The following is an 18914-nucleotide window of genomic DNA, read 5'->3' as shown; positions in this document are numbered from 1 at the left end:
CTAAAAAAGGGGTTGGAGGGGGAGGAAAAGATGAACAAAAATTCAAAAGCAAAAGCTATTGCTGCATTTTAGCTTGTTTCAACTTCTTCAAAAGCATATTGCTCTATAACTATCGCCAAGCATTTTCTTACTTTCCATGACGGTAACAATACATGCAACCATAAATTAAATTGCCACATGTAGTATCCATGTGTTGCTGGAATCAAAGCAAATTGTCTGAAATCCTCACTGAAGTAATCTATTCAAAAGGAAGCCTGTAATACTTTTTCGAAAATAAGTGCATGCTCGAGCAGTACATCTCCGACCATTTGCTGCCATCTCTTCTGCAGTTTTATCAGCCTGTAATTCACACTTCCTACTTCACAGTCATGTGTTTTAATACTAAAACATTACATCAGAGCCAGATCAGTCTGTAGGAACCAACAATTTCTGCAAACACCCAGTTGATGGGGTACCTTACCTTCCTGTGTTCAAAGTAGCAAAAGCTAATTCATAATCCTTTGCCAAACGTGCAGAACATTGCGAATTAGAACATATACAAAGCATCCACCCATCAAAGCATATAGAGTTTATGCAACCAACTGCAATAAATATTAACAACCGTTATACACAAATCTCTTGCAACTTAAATGTAAGCAAAGCCTCTAGTTCTCAAAGACTGTAACTGCCTCAGCTTCCAGTGCTCTTATTTTGCTTTTTCTTTTTTTTTTTTTGTGAAATAGAACTATGTAGAGGATTTATAAACTTCTTATTGTTTGCTTAGATGAAATGAATCAGTTTCACTGTAAGATTAAATATTTTTAACAATCTGAACTAAAAGGGGAAAAGACTGGCACCTCTTCTAGTAGGGAAGACTTCTGGCTCAGGTAGGGCAGCTAAATATTCCTAGTGATATTTTGGTTTAATAATAGTAACACAAAGAATGTAAGAAGTTATACATCCATATTTCACCAAATTATTTCAGTACAAACTGCAAAATATACAAATAACCTGGGGGAACAGGAGGAGGGAAATTGCAACTCCCTGTGCCACAATGCACACTACGAAAAACAACTATAAGCTCTAGATCAGTTATTTTAATTCTACAGAAGTGTAAGGTAATTAGTTTTAATTACAGCAGACATGTTGCATAATGCTTCATGAATGGAATAATATTTTAATAGCTGATAGGCTTTCTGCATATTAAGACAATGGCTCTGAATGGATTATCATACAGTCTACATTCATTCTATGGAACATAGAATAAATGAGATCTTTCACAACCTTTATTACATGCCTGAATGTACCTTTTACAAAAAATATTATGAAATGGAAACTAATGCACTGTGAACCTTAGAAACTAATATGCAAGGCAGCTGTTTTTTACTGTGCTATCTGAGGTACTGAGGTGATGTGGGTTTTTTCATGTCAGGTTTTTTTTCATGTCAGCTGGGTACAGGCTTTGCTCTGAATCTGTTGTTTCTTGTATGATTGCCTGTGTAAGTGTGGACCATGAATAAAAGAGAATCTTTTAAAACAAAAACAGAATTCACACATAGTAATTTCTGAGGGTTTCCAAAGACATATTCCTTTGCCTTGAACACATTCTCATTCCATACCACTCACGTTTTCTAAAAGCCTGGTAACAGTCTGGTCTTAAAAAAAAAAAAAAGAAAAATAAAACAGCCATCAGCTAGCAGCACCATCCTCTACAGAAAGAGAGCACAACAAAAGCCAAGTTGCCTTTGGTCTGTAACTCTGGTGCTGCTACTTGGAAAAATCTGACAGCCAGGGGTCAGCACTCCTCTCCAAGCAATCAGGTGAAATCCAGATATGTCTTGCAAGTCTTGCATTCTCTTGTAGTTTATTTAAGGTCAGACAAAGTTTTTCTACCTACAGTTGCTACAAACTACAGCAGATGCAAAGGTGACCACAAACTTTCTTTTATAGGTGGTGTTTCAGTACTTGTCCAAAATAGAGAGACTAGCATACCAGGTTCCCTGACAGAAATGCACTCCTTTTGAATTTATTTACTGAAATAGTGCTATCCCCTGCTTTCCACATCTACCAGCCATTATCCCAAATCCCACAGGATTTAGGGAAAGTTCATCTCCAAGGAAGAGGAAATGGAAGGAAGCTAAAGATTCTTCTTTCAACTTTTCTTCTCAGGTAGCTGACTTTACTTCAAAAAACAGCACATACCTTATTTCAGCCAGTCAAACACCACCACAAGGAGTCATATTCTTCCATTTTTATACTACCACAGGAAAGACAAGGGCATGTTTGTGATTAAACTAGAAGTAAAGCATTCAGAAATACTATGGGAGCTTGTAATGCCAAGACAACTGAAATAAAAAACAACGCAGGAAACTAGAAATTGAGTAATGCACTTCTTTAAACAAGCTCCCCTGCCTTCTTAGCACTCACCAAGCCTTCAGAAAAACAGTGAATCTCATGCTTATTTTACATGAGTAAAAGCAGCCCTGGCAACAAAGTTTTGGGGACAAAGGGAAGTATGCATAAAGAACAGGATAAAAGTATTTCTGGCATTTATGCATTCAGAAGCTGACTTACGTTAGCGGTGATGTAGTTGGAGCTTTTGCTTGCCTTCTACTTTTCAGAGCACGAAGCTTATCACCTTGTGTTACACAGTTTGTTTCATCTTCATCACTGTACTGGGTAAGTGGAAGCAGAGAAGGGATAAACCAGGATTAAAATACAGAGACTTAGACATTTAAGAATTAACTTTATCTTAAAGTCAGAATTATCCCAACAGGAAAGTTTGCCAGCATAAAATCCCTGCGGTCCCTTCCAACCTGGGATTCTTCCTGTGATTCTGTGAAAGGAAATTCACTTGCATAAATACAATTCTTTTATTTCCAGTTTCATGTTTGCTGCTTTTAAACCTGTAAACCATTAAGTGGTGTCATTCATTACATGCATCAGAATGTCTACCATTAAAACTGTCTACCTTTAAAACAGTGGAAACACATTATCAAATCTTTGCTTAGGTACAGTATAACCTTCACTCAAGTACAGAATTTCCCTCCTTCACCTGTCTTTTTAAAAACGCAGTGCCCATTTTTTTTTAAAGGCAACATCAAAAAGTATTACAGAAGTTGCAGTTACATAGAAACTAAAAAGAGAAAAAAACCCTTTCATCCCTTCCCTTTAAACACACACAATGAAGTAACAGACAATCCAAACCAAAATCACGGTGGTTTTGACTGCAAATGGCGAGTTCTTTTTTGTTCTAATATTCACCTAATTACTAAAGTATAAGGATGCTCCTACTTCCTCTGTGTACTCCACCTATTTTTCCTACTTGCTGTGGATAACTTTACCCCCCCATATCCTTTGATACAAAAGGGCAAACAGAAAAAGAATCTGATTAACATAGTTTTAATGCACCCACAGGTTTGTTCAGAACCTGAAAGATTCTCAACAGAAGTTACAACTTCTACAAGAGCGCAATATTCAGACGGTTACCAGTTCAATGTCCTTTCGGATGGTTCTCCTGTTTCTCGTGTCATTAATTGAAATATCATCTACTCCTGACAGAATTCTTGTTACAGCAATTTTACGGTTTCCTTTCAACTTTGCATGGAAAATATCTCCTTCTCTCCAAAGTTCTGCCTGTTTGCTATCATAACATGGAAAGAAAAGGCCCAAAACACAACAAATTAACACCAGAGATTATGAAGTGTACAATAAAATAAGAAGAAAAGGACATCTAGATCTGTTTTTGAAATAATTTATAGTCAATCTACTTACTCCATCAGGAAGTGTTGTTGTGGTCCAATCACTGAACCAGGTCTATTTATTCTAATCCAGGCAATAGTTTCAGCAGCTGTCATCCGATAATGCTTCATAATATAACAGGCAATGAGTGTGCCAGTTCGTCCAAGACCAGCTGCGTAAGGTAAAGGAAAGAATGGCTTCTTTTATATACCCATCTTCATTTGGAATCTGCTGTAGCTACAGACATTGTTACTTAGACATACAGTTACTTGCCTAGTTTATTAAATAAACCTGTTACTGATCAAACTTGGGAAGTGCAACTCACCTTTTGAAATTTTTTTCCATACACAAGGTTACTAACACATTGTTCACATGTTTTTCAAGTGAGGTAACCTTCTAAAGCTAGCAATTTTTCAAATACCTACCTATCTTTATTTACCTATCTATCTAAGAATATGTACATAGCTATGAGAATGTTATTATGCATGGAATAAAACAACTGGCTTTTTTCCAAAATTCTCAAAGTACCTTCTTGCAAATTGATCATATATTGCACTGAAACCAGTTGCTCTTTTCGTTCCCAAGGAAAAGACAACTTTTGCAATAAGCAAGTCCAGGGTATTAGTCAACACAGGCAAGAAGTGCTCCTCCAGAATGGGGAACCTTCTTTGCAACGGCCCTCAAGACAGTTCTATTTACCTTGGGAAACAAAAGGAAAGAAGGACAGCTCCAGCTAAGTGGCTCCTCTCCTCAATCACTTGCTGTAGATGTCAAACCACACATCACCTTCTCTCATTTAACAAGCAACTGATTAACATCAGTGTAAAATCGTCAGTATATCCCGATAGCCAAGACAATCACACAGCACTTCCATGCCTTGATTGGCTTTATGAATAGGCTACAGAATTCTACTCTCTCTCAATAGTAAGAGCAGGTGGAGGAACATAAGGTAGTCTAGATACCATCAGTGTGATAAATATCAAAGCCCATCCTAATCTGAATAAAACCAAAGCATTGTACCACTGATACTCAATATTCAGGTGCACTCAATTAAGCAATATGCCTGAATTTATCACTTCAGCAGAGAGTAAGAGCATGCACTTGCTTCCCAACCGTCAAGATGAAGCTTCTACCAATTCTTCCGCTTCACAGTATAATCCTGTTAAACATGCAGCAAATGGATAGCAGATCCAGAAGAAAAATGCAGTCTTTGCAGGTCCCAGGCAAATGGGTTAAGAAAAGGCCTTTCTCCTTCAATCACAGCATTATCAGCTCCACTAGCAAGACAGAGTTTGCAGAGAACAAATGTCTAATAGGCTATTAAAGATGGTTTGGGAAGGGAAACGTAGTTCCTCTAGAAGCACAGAAAACTGCATCTAGCTGCATTGGGCATGTCTGGGCATGAGTGTCTTTTCCTTGGCAGTCTAACTCTGGAGGCAACAGATATTCAGAGCATGCCCAAGGTAGCTAGTATAAAGGATTTCTGAGGGATAAAGATCTCTGTGGTTCTGAAAGAACACTCTATGAGCAATCTCCTTGAAAAGCTGCATTGATATTTAACATGTATTCTTCAGAAAGACCTACAAGCCTTGCCAGGACTTCAAATTCCGGCTCAAAAGCATCCTTTGAAAGTACTAACACTTTCTAGAAGAAAGAGCTGTTAATATTGGCAAGCTTACTTTCCCCAACATCGTTCTTGGAAACAGCTGGGAAGATTTTTCTGGAACTTAAAAAAATTCGAAGATGAAGTGCAGAGCAGAAGCATAGAACAAATTTGTAGGGAAAAGTTGCTGTTTGGCAGAGATGTTAATAACCAGATATAACAGAATTATAGTGCAAAATACCTCAGGAAATGTAACTATAAGCATCACTTTTAATATAAATTGTGTTTACACTATACCTTTGCAATGAACGGCTATAACACCTTCAGCATTTTCACAAATATTTAGAAATGTTTTAACTATAGTATCACTAGGTGTGCTTCCATCAGCAAAGAAGAGATCAAAATGCTCAAATCCAGCATCTGTAAATCGCTTGGCATCATACAATTTTTTGTTGAGGCGTATTATAGTGGTAACTTTATGTTTCCTGAAGTATGGGAAATAAGCCTCTGGAGCATGGTGGGGATAGCCTGTTTGAAAAAAGAAGGTGAAGAAAAAAAGAGAGTAAGGTTCAAACTGCAGAAATAAACAAAGACTCAAAAAAAAAAGAGATGAAAACACTCTCAAAATAGAACTCATGTTCAACATAAAGAAATAGACTAACTGAAAATGGAATTTTAACATAATCACCTAGGTCAGATACAATTAAACCAAGCATTAAAATTTTACTGCCAGGGTTCTTATAAAAGAAAAGAGCCAAGGGAAAAACACACTGTTTGAGGAACAATTTTTAAAGCTTGTTCTTACTGATAACAATCAACTAAGAAAGCAGTGGGCTTGTGTCCCCCACCTCCTTTTTTAAGCATACCATTTTCAATTTTACTTCTTGAATGAGGTCCACTGAAGGCAATGAATTTGTTTGGTATTATCCAGTTAAAATCTCCATTTTCTGCTCTCTGTCAAGAGAAAATGCTTGGTTTATCATTATCCCTGTATTTTCAGGCTTTTCCTTATTGCTTCAAAATACATGCTAGATAGAAGTGATGTACAATTTTTGCCAAATGAAGTTATGTTAGTCGCCTGCTTTCTGTTCCATTGGGAGGATGCCAGATGCTCTCAACCTCACTTTTCATGCCTGTGTTCTCTTTCTAAATTAGAGTTTAGAACAACACAACCATTGCCCTTCAGACGAAGGGCAACTTCTGATTTTTAATTTTTTATAGGTTTCTAAATTATGACTTTGTCTTTATCTCATTCACAATTTAAATACTGATTTTTGTTAGATTCTAAGAACACATAATTTTCTCTTTACAGATAACTTTGCATTTCTGAGACTGCATACAATCAAGAGTTGCAGTCCTTCATTGTCTCATTCATTTCCCATGCCCCAAAGTGAATTTTGTAGGCTTGGAGTTTCCCAGCCCTTCTTTACCTCAAAGAGTGTTATTGTACCTTTGCTGTGTGTTCACAGATACATACTTTGATTGCTCTCCAGAACTTAGTTAGACTCGGACTTGTATGCCCTCAAGTTTCTCATCAAGACTGCTCACGAATATGCATGACCTCTAAAAGGTGGCCAAATTCCCACTCCCCAATCATTTTCCAGGGCTTTAATAATATGAGAAGAAAGTATTTATTTCCAGTTGTTTTCTGCTTTCCCCCCTATGTTTGCAGCTGACTATGCTTATATCTGGATTTTAATAGTATCTCTCTAACCACACACCTTTATTTAACATCAAAGTTTAAAAAGACAAAACAGAAATAAAACCTAATACTACAAAAAGAAAGCACATATTATAAACAACAATCATCTTAGGATTAGTAACAGCAAACAAATCAGAAGACTGATAATGAATACTTACTTCATAATGCTCGTATTCATTTACATCAAATGTATTGAAATCCAGGAAACCATATTGCAAAGCCTAAAATTCAGAATACAGCTTTTAACAAAGACAACATCTTTTCAATGAGGAGAGTTTATTAGGTTACTGAAAGCTTCTGAACACCTTTCACAGAGATTTCTTCATATATTTGAAAAAAACACAGATCAACTAAGTCTTGGTTCAAAACAGATTTCTAAATTTTAATACAAGTGAAGTTATATAAGCAAATTCACTCTTCTGTTTTCATTGAATCACTACAAAATTCCACACTACAGAAGCATCAGTCTTTTTATTACTGCTAGGAGTACAAAATAAAAAAGGGAATAACTGGCAAAAAATATCTATTAAAACTCTGAGTACATTCTAAAGTCTGCATTCAAGGATTGCAAATATTTTTGTGCATAAATGCTATTCGCTCTCATCACAATGATAATATCTTCATTGATTTTAAATTGTTTGCAGACACACAGTCCTAAGCATACAATTTTTATACAGTATTAAATATAATGGTTGTGTAAACATTTGGGTAACTGGCATTTTACCCACTTATTAAGTCAGGAAGCACAAACACAGATAATCCTGTATCTCCAGATATTTAAAATACTACATTCTAATCTCCTCTTTCATAATCTTCTGTAGTTTTCCTTGCTGTTTACCGGTACTAAGAAGAATAGCAATTCACCACTCTTGGCATACCAGCAGCAAATGCCAAAACACCCAAAAAATGAGAAAAATCACAAATCTGCAAGAAGCTGATTTAACTGGTAAAAACACTAGTATTTGGCAGAGACACACATAATACAAAAGACAGTAGTAGGGTGGAGAGCTGCAGAATTCCCCATTTCACTACTTGCACCGAAGAATAAGAGAACAAGAATGCATATAAATTCCCCTGTCCTTCAATGCCACATTACTTCATGACTGTATTGCTATAAAACACTGGATTATGATAATTTGTAGTTAAAAAGAAAAGCACCTGCCTCCTAACATCTGTTCTATTTGTGTTACTAAAGCAAAACTTGAAGTCTTTGCCCATGCTGCAAATATCTACAAGGTATCATCAACCGATTCAAAACCACTTTCAAAGACTATATTCAGCCTACAATGTAACACCAGGGGGGCATATAATAAATTTACCACCACACAACCCTTTTGGATTAAAGGTGTGAATGACTGTCCTGAAAGATTACATAAATAAAACTCAAAATTCCCTCTTTAAAATCTTCACTAGCTGATTCTATTGGTATCGGTCAACTTCTATGGATGCTGTATCTAGAACTTTTGTTACAATGCATAATACATAATAAGCTAGGCAACAATCAGAAAATCTGCTACTGTGCAGCTCTGATTGGATCCTAGCTTCCTAAGCTGCCTTTTTCTGCTGGGCAATATTTATTGACCTTTTGCAATATGAAAAATATTGTTTTACTGACCTTGCTTATTGCGTGAAAACAGTCCAGCAATGTCAGATGAAAACTGCAAGTACCAAAGGAAGCATCCCTATAAGACATGATGACCAAAACAGCAAAATCATCACATTTTAATCCAAGTGAAAGCAACTGAAGGTATTTCTCTAAAACACCTTTAAAAATTGTTTCAAGTTAATTACTATTATAATAAAATAATTATGCCAAATGATTACTTAATTTCCCCACCTTGCATCTTGCAATAATAACAAAACATAAAATAAGTTATGTTAACAGATGATCCAAGAGTAAGATATCTTGTCATAGTTTTGGTAAAGTTGACGTGTTCAATTTCTGACATGAACATTGAAACTGGCATGTTTCAGTGTCCATGTCAACAAACAACAGACAACACAAAGTCCTGGTGGCTAATGCCTAAATTAGTATCATATTCTAACATACAGTCTTAGAACATTTTCTCCTGAAGTACACTTTCAAAGAAGTCCAATTTTCATATACTGCAACTTTTTTCTTCGAACCCAATTTAAAAGCAAAAATGATGCTGTGCCCATGCACACTCTGTATACATGAACAGCTTCTTCTTACTAAAACTGTCAAGATATGTATTTGTGGGGATATATTAAAAGACTTTCCTTAAGATGCATAAAATAGTTTTTGTGCTTAAACATGAGGAGAAACTGGTTTTCATTAAAACCCCTTCTTTCAACTTTTTTTAATTTTAAAAATTCTGTTAATCCAAGAATGGCATGTTCTTAGTATGTGACCATTATTAGATTCCATAAGCACTGTAGGGTAAGCATTCTACAGGAATACTATCGTCAAGTCAAAAAATAAATTTAAACTGAATCTATATCAAAGAATATTATGTCTTGGCAGAACACCTTCTTTTGTGACCATGCAGTCCTCATCAGCAGAGAATCATTAATGTGTCAAAAAAGTAAAAAATACATCATGTTCAAATTTCAATTGAGAGGAGAAAGAACTTCTGAAGAGCTTGGATGGCTGTCTCTAAAATTTTTTTCTATCCTTTTCCTCCCTAAAGAATCAATGTGAAAGATAGGGGGAAAAAATCAGCAGAAAGAAATAACAGAACCCCATTCAGGCAAAAGAGAGGATGGGTAAAGGTGACTTTGTGGTCGGTGTCTGTTAGGCCACCTGACCAGGAAGAACAAGTAGCTTAGACCATCTACAGACAGAGAGGAGCAGCCTCACATTCGCTCATGGGGAGCTCATGGGGAACTTCAACCATTCCGATATCTGTTGGAGGGACAACACAGCAGCCCATAAGCAATCCAGGAGGTTCCTGCAATGAACTGGTGACAACTTCCTCCTCCAAGTGATACGGAAGCCAATGAGGAACAGTGCTCTGCTGGACCTCATACTCACCAACAAGATGGTGCTCACTGGGGATGTGAAAGTCAAAGGCAGCCTTGGATGCAGTGACTATGAAATGGTAGAGTTCAGGATCCTGAGGGCAGGGTGGAGGGTGAAATGCGAGCTGACAACCCTGGACTTTTTGAGAGCACTTTGGCCTCTTCAAATATCTGCTTGGAAGAGTCTCATGGGATATGGCCCTAGAGGGAAGAGGGGCCCAAGAAAGCCAGTTAATATTCAAGGATCTGTCCCTTCAAGCTTAAGACTAGTTCATCCCAATAAATATGAAGCAGGTGAAAATGCCAGGAGGCCTGCGTGGATGAACAAGGAACTTGTGACCAAACTCAAACACAAAAAGGAAACATACAGAAGGTGGAAGCAAGGACAGGTAGCCTGGAAGGAATATAGAGACATTGTCTGAGCATCCAGGGACAAAGTTTGGAAAGTTAAAGCCCAAATGGAATTTAATCTGCCCAGGGATTTCAAATAAAGCATGAAGGGCTTCTGTAAGTACACAGGTGACAAAAGTAAGACTAGGGAAGACGTGGTCCAATTGCTCAATGAGACGGGGACCTGCTTACACAGGACATGGAAAAGGCTGAGGTACTGAATGCCTTCTTTGCCTCAGTCTTTACTAGCAAGACCAGCCTTCAGGAATCCCAGGTCCCAGAAACCAGGGGGAAAGGCTGGAGTAAGTAGGATATACTCGTGGTAGAAGAGGATCAGGTTAGGGAATACTTCAGCAAATGGGACATGCCTAGGTCCATGGGCCCTGAGGGGATGCACACCCATGAGTGCTGAAGGAGCTGGCTGATGTCATTGCAAGGCTACCCTCAGTAATCTCTGATGAATCATGGCAACTGGGAGAAATGCCTGAAGACTGGAGGAAAGCAAATGTCACCCTCAACTTCAAGAAGGGCAAGAAGGAATCCCCAGGTCAGTGAGCATCATCTCAATCCCCAAAGAGGTGATGGAGCAGCTAATCCTGAAAACCATTTCCACGCCTATTAAGGACAAAAAAATCATGTTTAGTCAGCATAGATTCACCAAGGCAACATCATGCTTGACCAGTTTGACAAACTTCTATGATGAAATGACTGGCCTGTTAGATGAGGGGTAAGCAGTGGATGTTGTCTACCTGAACTTCAGTAAGGCCTTTGATGTTGTCTCCATAAGATCCTCACAGACAAGCGAGTGATGTGTGGGCTGGTCAAGCAGACAGGAGAATGGAAAACTGGTTGAATGGCTGGGCCCAAAGGGTGGTGGTCAGTGGCACAAAGTCTAGTTGGAAGACAGGAACTAGTGGTGTACTCCAGGGGTCAATACTGTGTTTGATCCTGTTCAACATCTTCATTAATGATCTGGATGAAGGGGCAGAGAGTTCCTTCAACAACCTCAGCAAGTTTGCTGATGACACAAACCTGGGAGGAGTGGCTGATATGCCAGAGGGTCATGCTGCCACCCAAAGGAAACTTGAGAGACTGGAGAAATGGGCTGACAGAAGCCTCATGAAGTTCAGCAAGGAGAAGTGTGAAGTCCTGCACTGGGGAGGAACAACCCCATGCACCAGTACAGGCCAGGGGCAGCCCAGCTGGAAAACTGTTTTGCAGAAAGGACCTGTGGGTCCTGGTGAACAGCAAATTGAACATAAATCAGCAACGTGCCCTGTGACAAAGAAGGCTAATGGTATCCTGGACCGCATTAGACAAAGTATTGCCAGCAGTTCGAGGATGGTGATCCTCACCCTCTCCTCAGCACTAGTGAGGCCACACCTGGAGTACTGTGCTCAGTTCTGAGCTCCTCAGTGCAAGAGAGGTATGGACATACTGGAGAGAGTCCAGCAAAGAGCTGCAAAGACGATTAAGGAACTGGAGCATCTCATGTAGAAGGAAAGGCTGAGAGAGCTGGGACTGTTCAGCCTGGAGAAAAGAAGGCTTGGGGGGACCTTATCAATCTATATAAACACCTAAAGGGAAGATGCAAAGAAGAGAGACCCAGGCTCTTTTCAGCGGTTTCAGTGTGCCAAGCTCAGTGACAGGACTGAGGCAATGGGCACAAAGTGAAACACAGGAGGTTCCCTCTGAACATCAGGAACCATTTTTTCACTCTGAGTGTGATCAGCACTGGAACAGGTTGCCCTGAGAGGCTGTGGAGTCTCCATCCTTGGAGACATTCAAAAGCCATCTGGAAGTGGTCCTCGGCAACCAGCCCTAGGTGGCCCTGCTTGAGGAGGGGTGTTGGACCAGATGACCTCCAGAGCTCCCTTCCAACCTCACCAAGATTCTGTGATTCTATAAGTGAAAGAAATTATTTTCGTCCTGCTAACAAATGTTTTCATGTTGATAATGACCCTAAGTAGCAACTACCTGACTGACCTTTTATTATTCCATGGGAAGGTACTGGTTTTTGCACAGATAGGAAGATCTTAAAGGAACAGAGCCCAGACCAACATCTCAGCTGATCATTAACATAATCTGAATTCCTCTATTTGCACCAGGTTCAGTTGCACTAGTAAACTCAGGAAAACGGTAAAGTTTGCAGACACTTCAACAGACTGGGTCCTTTATCACAGAGACTGGACATGTCTTCAGAAGTCAGCTCTTAGTAAGTCTTATTATTTAACATATCTTCGCATTTCTTTCAATAGTGCTGTTGAAGAGATGGCCTGTGAATTTGGGCAGGGTGTATGACTTGAGTGAAACGCTACTATCTTCATCAGCCACATACACCTCTATGATATTTAGAAACAAACCTTACAGTCTTCCTAAGTACAACTTTTGTTCTTCTGGGAATATAAAAATGGAATTTAGAAGTGAGAAATGGGATGATGGAAGTATGCAAATAAAGAGAAGTGCTACTACACCATAATACTGTGGTGGCAGCAGTGGGGAAGTAACAGAAATTCGAATCATCAAAAGCCCATCTCTTAGCAAAAGAGCCAGAAAACACAAACAAGCAAGGACTGAATTAATCATCCCATAACAATATATTTGGACAGTAAACTTGCCTTCTAAAAAGTTTTTTTGGCCGTTCTTTCCTGCATATTGCTGCAGCCAATGGAATGTTAGTTTAGTCCAACTTTTACAAACTCTCGTTTGGAAGAAATTAAGAAGTTGTTCGTTTGCAAAATGGATCAACTTTATTTGCTACATTAATCAGTGCAGTGTATACCACAAAGAGAAGTCTGTGGCCTGAAACATTCAGGATTACATTCCTTCAGGGTTGAGCAACGATGAACCAATGGTTTTACACATTTCCTCACTGGTGAAAACAAATACTTTAAAGTTACACTACATTATGAGGTTAGCTAGCATTCTTTATGCACAAAACAATATTTGTAGGTTGCTGCATACATTCAACAAGTAGGAAAAATGGAGTGCTAAAATTATTACAAGCCATTGGTGATGAATGACAGCTATTTTGATATGTTTAACTATCAACTACTGGCACAAAACCAGACTGCCAAGTGAGAAGCAATGTAGATCAAAAAGCTCAACATGAGTGCATACAAAGCAGCGCGGCTCCTTCACCTTCTGTCAGTATACTTCAGTACCAGCTGCTAACGCCCCTGTTCAGCTGTCTGCACTTAAAGCTCAGGCAGTGAATGCGTCACATGTTAAAACTTCAGAAAAAAAACCCCACTCAAATTAGTACTGATAAATGCTACACTTTTCTTCAAAATATCAAGGAATAGAAAGTTCTGACACCTTGTTACTTACCTGAAAGGAAGATATGAAATGCTTCCAGCCAATATAAGCCTGTACACGTCTTCTGGGGATTCTCTCAGGTATATTATCTATTTTTGTGGAAAAAGACAGAAAATAATATAAAAAGATTATTTTATTATTGATATTAGTAACTTCAAGTCACTTGTTTACTACAGAAGGCTTAATTATCACAGAGCTCAAAAGTGCTGGAAGAGAGTGGTATCAAGAAAAAATGTATGAAGCGTGCAACAAAAAAAACTAACATAAAGAATATAAAACACTGGTCAGCCTAGAGGAATATGTATTTTTAAACAAAACTCATTGATTTGTGCAGGAGTTGTTCAATTCTACTGCAACTCTGCTGGACCAGTTTGTAAATTTATTTTTTTTTAATTAAGCTTTTAAGATGTAAATCAAAACTCAAAACCCACAGAGATATCAGCAAAGCTATGAATCATCTGGTCCACACAACAGTGTGTACGCTCAGTAGACATGATTAAAACAGTAAATTGTGTATGTTTTGCTTTTCCTCCAGCAGTACATTTGCACTATTCCAAAACCTGTACTTCCTCCTTTGCAGTGGCGAGGCAGTATCCAGAAACTACATCCAGATGCCATAAAGGAAAAAAAAAAACAATCTGTAGCTTCAGAAGCAAAATCCTAAGAACAGAATGAAGTAATGTACTTGATGCACTACGTATCAAAGTTTCTACTGTCAAAAACACTCAGAAGAAATCACAAAGGACCAACTCAGTAAAAATATCCATACGGTCTTCCATCATGACATTTCCAATCCCTCTTGGATAGCCTCCAACACTAAGGTCTCCTTAAAGAATACTGTAAAACTCCTCTTTTATGCAAACCATGTCTTCCAGTACCATCAAACACCATCCCCAGCATGGCCAGGAGATAACAACTGTTAATAACAAGCTGTCATTCACTGGTCAATATTCAGTAATTTTAAGTTAATTCTTTTTCTTTAAAATGACATTAACTAAGCTTTAACACACTACAGAAAGCTATTCTTTTCATTACTGTTCAGTAAAATTATTTACATCTCTTACATTAATGACCTTTTTCCTTAAAGGTTTTTTGAAAGTATGAGTATTAATTAAAAATCCCCCAAAAATCGAAGTGTGGCATTTTTGCTTTCTGTTGCTGTTGACATTTTTTTTTTTTAGAAGTTGGCATTGCCTTTCAAATTTCTCTGATGCTGCTGCAAAGCCAGTTTGAACAAATTTAACATCCTCTCTCCACACACACTTACACATATGCATTCTTGTGAGGTGAGAATGAGAGGAGGAACAGATGTTGCTAAGGAAAAACACCCCAAACAAATCCAGCTTGAAACACATCCTAAACATACAGCTAAAACATACATGGCAACAGGTGATCCCTTTCATTTTTCGCGAGTTGATTACTGTGTTAAGTATTTTCTGAGCATTCTTCCTGTGCAACTGGCAAAAACAAAGGAAAAAAAATCTGTCTTGTTTAAGTAGTTTAGTTAAATAATAAAAACTGCATGTTTTCTGTGCGTGTGTGCTTTCACTGGGGAGGGCTAAGTGACTTTTGCATTTATATTTGCAAGCATACACCCAGAATAGAAAAGACACTTAAGAGGCCCCCAAAATATCATTGAATAGCTGCTCCTCAGATGCCAGAGTTCACTTTCTATTCTGCAGGAATATCCATTGCCTGAATTGGATATAAAGGTTATGTTCCAAGAAATTTCAACTTGTGTGCTTTGATACGGTCATACTTTGCATCTTGCAGCACAGCGAACACATATTGCTAGCAACCATACAAATCTAGTACTGCTTGCTTATCAGAAACAGAGCCCTGTCCCAGAAAAACTTAGAAACCAGAGACATGATATGGCATTAGCAAACAGAAGGTAATCAAACAGCAGAAAGGGTTTGTAGCCAGAAATGAGTCACCTGGAAAAAACTTGGGATTCAGTGCTCTAAGGCAGGGTAACATACAGAGAGTACTACTTGTACAACAAGCAAGCAGAAATGCAGCTAATACTAGCTAATGCTGTAAGCGCATGTATCTCAGAAAGACCAATTATTCCTCCTGTATCTCAGCTGAGCTTTAACCAGTGCATACAAAAAGCACACTGCAAGAAGATGGCATTTTTGAATGTGGACAAGCTACTAAGCCAAATTACACAGTACTTCCTGTACAACTGAATCACTGTTTTCTGAGTTTTATGAAACAAAGAGAGATCCTGCTATACTTCAGCTGTGACACTGCTGCACACACAAGATACGACATGCGAACAGTTGCAGAGACAGCAGTTGATGAAATGGTCAGATGTTCTTAGTGAAAAGTGGCTTACAAAAAAATTAGGTTAGTATGAGGATGTCTGGACAGGTGCAATGGTGTGGAGTGCTTCAAAAGGGAAGAATGGCAATCAGTCCCTACACAGAACAGGAAAGACCATAAAGAGATACTTACTTCATAACGAAATTATCCTGGCAGTAACACAACACAAGAAGCTGTGACAGTCACAGTGGAGACAGGATCAGTTTCTGTCACAGCTTAAGACCATAAGAGAGCACCCAGCTGGAAATCTTGGATGCAAGCAAGGCTGGATGGAGGTTGAACACAGGGGAGCATGGGTTCAGGTTGTGGGTGAACCAAATTCCAGATATGGAAACAGGTAAGACTGAAGGAGTGAGGGAAGGAGCAGCAAAGCCCAGGGAAGCAACAGACGTCAAGGCAGCAGATGCCACATCTGCATTAGGAAGTAGTGCGCACCAGCAGAAATGCATCTGTAGTCTAAGAGCCAGCACTGAATATGTGACATCTGTACCATACACTTCCAGCAGCTTTTAACCTTGACAGCTAGTTCTGGTCTGGTCCTGTGGACTGAACACCCATTTCCTGTTGGGATTGCCCCTGGACTGCTCAATGAGCTGAACCAAAATGCAGTGAGCAGGCTTTAAGGAAAGAATCACTTCAAAAACATACTCTGGACACAAACTGAAACTGCAGTATAGTGGGGTTTTAATACACACACACGCACGCACATATACACGCACACACGCACACTCACACACTGTTTCTGACTGGGAGGAAGCCACTAACGCCTTAAGGATGAACAATTTCACTGGAATAATGTGGGTGAACAAAGGACTAAAGAAAGCCAGTAAATGAGAAAGAGCAAGTAAAAGTGACCAGGGTGACCTCTAGTAAACAGAAGTGTTGAAAGAGAGTAGGACTTTCTGAGGCACTAAGCAGAACTGAAATAGCAGAGAAGAATAGAAATGTTGCTCTGATGAATAGCAAAACAAAGATATATTTGTAAATTCATGTACTGGGGGGAAGGAGGGGAAATGGGAAAAGACATAACCTCCAGAAATCAAAATACACAACAGCTGAAACCAGTTTGTCCAGATGCGGATTATGTTATGTTTCTGCTGTGCCTTCTAAGATGACAGAAACTTTCAGAAATAAGTTGTTTTCTTAAGTTAATGGCAATAAAGCAACCACAAGTACTACTATTAGAAAGATTAAAAACATTAAAATAAATTTAAAGCAATTTTATTAACTGTTATTTAGCAGAAGGCATTTTTGAGGATAGTTTTCATCCATTCTTGTATATACAAATGGAGAAAAGTCTATTAGAATTTTACATTCATTTCCCAAGGGGGTCCTTTCCTGCAGGTCAGGCAAATATTAAAAAAAAAAATGTTAAAAACTGCAGCTTTTAAATAAAACTCAGAAAATTCAGCAGACCTGAAATAAATCATCCACAAGTACAGCTGCATTGGTTGTACAATTCTCCTACAAACACGTGCAAGTGCAGATGGGTGTCCATACACATCTACATGAACGCACACACACAAATACACACGGAAAAACTCTTAGAATCCTTTACAAAGCTTTTACTTAAGTTCCTTCCAGAAGAATTGTTACTATAGGGACTTGTCATCTTTCAAGCCAGAATAACATACCGTTACATCACACTGTGCAATCACTTGTATACCAATAATTTAAAAATTTGCTTTCTTTCTGCATACAAAAAAATATCCTACTGAACTTCAAAATACAGCCAGAAATTTGCGATTAGCAGTTGAACCATTAACATTGCTCTAATCATCCTTTTCATTTAGGACATCTGTTTCTAATTAAGGGACCGCAGGCAGCTCTATGAATGGTCAAGAACCATCCAAGCGTGGAGTACTGGGAAAGGTGCACTCAAGCACTGCTCCTGCCAGTATCGCTGTGTAGTCAAACAGGCACTATAATGTTCTCTGAATGAAACCGAAGGGTTTGCAGGACTAGGTGACCCAGTCTTTATTTAAGAGCATTTAAAATCAACCACAGAATGAGAGTTCTTTTAGCAAGCATGTTATTGTCTGAGTCATATTAAGTGTTTTCAAACCAGCCTTATTTTTTAGACAAAGGTGTCCTAGATTGGCATTACGATCATGAAAATGGTATTCACAACAGAATGAAAAGTATTCCTGATGAAAAAGTAAAGGAGGCTCTCACTGAAAAAGGCATCTTAATCTTTAATAATATATGGGACTGTCAAGTGAAATAGTAATGCTGCATGCAAGACAAAACATATTTGATAATAATCATTATGACATAACTTGTTGCTTTTTCAGGAAAATTAAATAGGATATTAAAATATGCTGTTAGATATCAACTCAGGTCTGTAAATAACACTTTAAATTCATGTCTACGATGTGTTTAGTGTAATCAAGTTTATCCACCTGCTCTTGCTTAACTGCAAAATCTACTTAAGGTTGCTACCTAAATCACACATTTTACCAACCGTACTGATTTAAAAGCAGGAAAATGATGAGATGATTCATTTTATACCGCTTACAAGAAATTTCATGTGATATGACTATGTTCCAAAAATGCCACTCACCCAAAATAGCCTGAGGTGCTCTGAACTGCAAATAATCACAACCCACCCATTCTGAACAAATACAAATAACCACTGTGTGTGACCAGACTAGAACACAAGCTCACACATGCATAATTTTACTATAACTTAAAAGTATTAAATATTTTATTTCATTAAAACTTCCATTGGACATACTAGTCAGTTAATACATTAAATTTTCTAGCAATATTCCGTAGAAGAAAAGGTTAAATCCAGCAAAATTAAAATAGAAATGTATTAGAATAAAAAGCTTCCTATATGGATTTGTGGTGTACTGAAGAAATGCACAT

At 38.2% G+C, this 18914-nt stretch overlaps 1 protein-coding gene across 14 annotated transcripts in view; it reads right to left on the bottom strand.

Moving 5' to 3' along the window:
- The window catches only part of CDC14B (cell division cycle 14B), a 51597-nt gene that overhangs the window by 16837 nt on the left and 15846 nt on the right, over window positions 1-18914 (bottom strand). For 13 of the 14 annotated variants that reach the window (XM_075079387.1, XM_075079391.1, XM_075079401.1 and 10 more), the window contains exons 5-12: window positions 13728-13804; window positions 8641-8707; window positions 7184-7246; window positions 6190-6277; window positions 5621-5851; window positions 3754-3892; window positions 3469-3622; window positions 2554-2654 (exon numbers count right to left, since the gene is read on the bottom strand). In XM_075079387.1, coding sequence (XP_074935488.1) covers window positions 2554-2654; window positions 3469-3622; window positions 3754-3892; window positions 5621-5851; window positions 6190-6277; window positions 7184-7246; window positions 8641-8707; window positions 13728-13804 — 920 coding nt within the window. Of the gene's footprint in view, window positions 1-6; window positions 2237-2553; window positions 2655-3468; window positions 3623-3753; window positions 3893-5620; window positions 5852-6189; window positions 6278-7183; window positions 7247-8640; window positions 8708-13727; window positions 13805-18914 lie in introns of those variants that run through there. The other variant, XM_075079398.1, reaches the window with a different exon arrangement.

Source organism: Phalacrocorax aristotelis, chromosome Z, assembly GCF_949628215.1.
Source record: "Phalacrocorax aristotelis chromosome Z, bGulAri2.1, whole genome shotgun sequence".
Lineage (NCBI taxonomy): Eukaryota > Metazoa > Chordata > Aves > Suliformes > Phalacrocoracidae > Phalacrocorax > Phalacrocorax aristotelis.
Note: the sequence above shows the minus strand (reverse complement) of the source record. Positions and strands in the feature narration are given on the sequence as shown.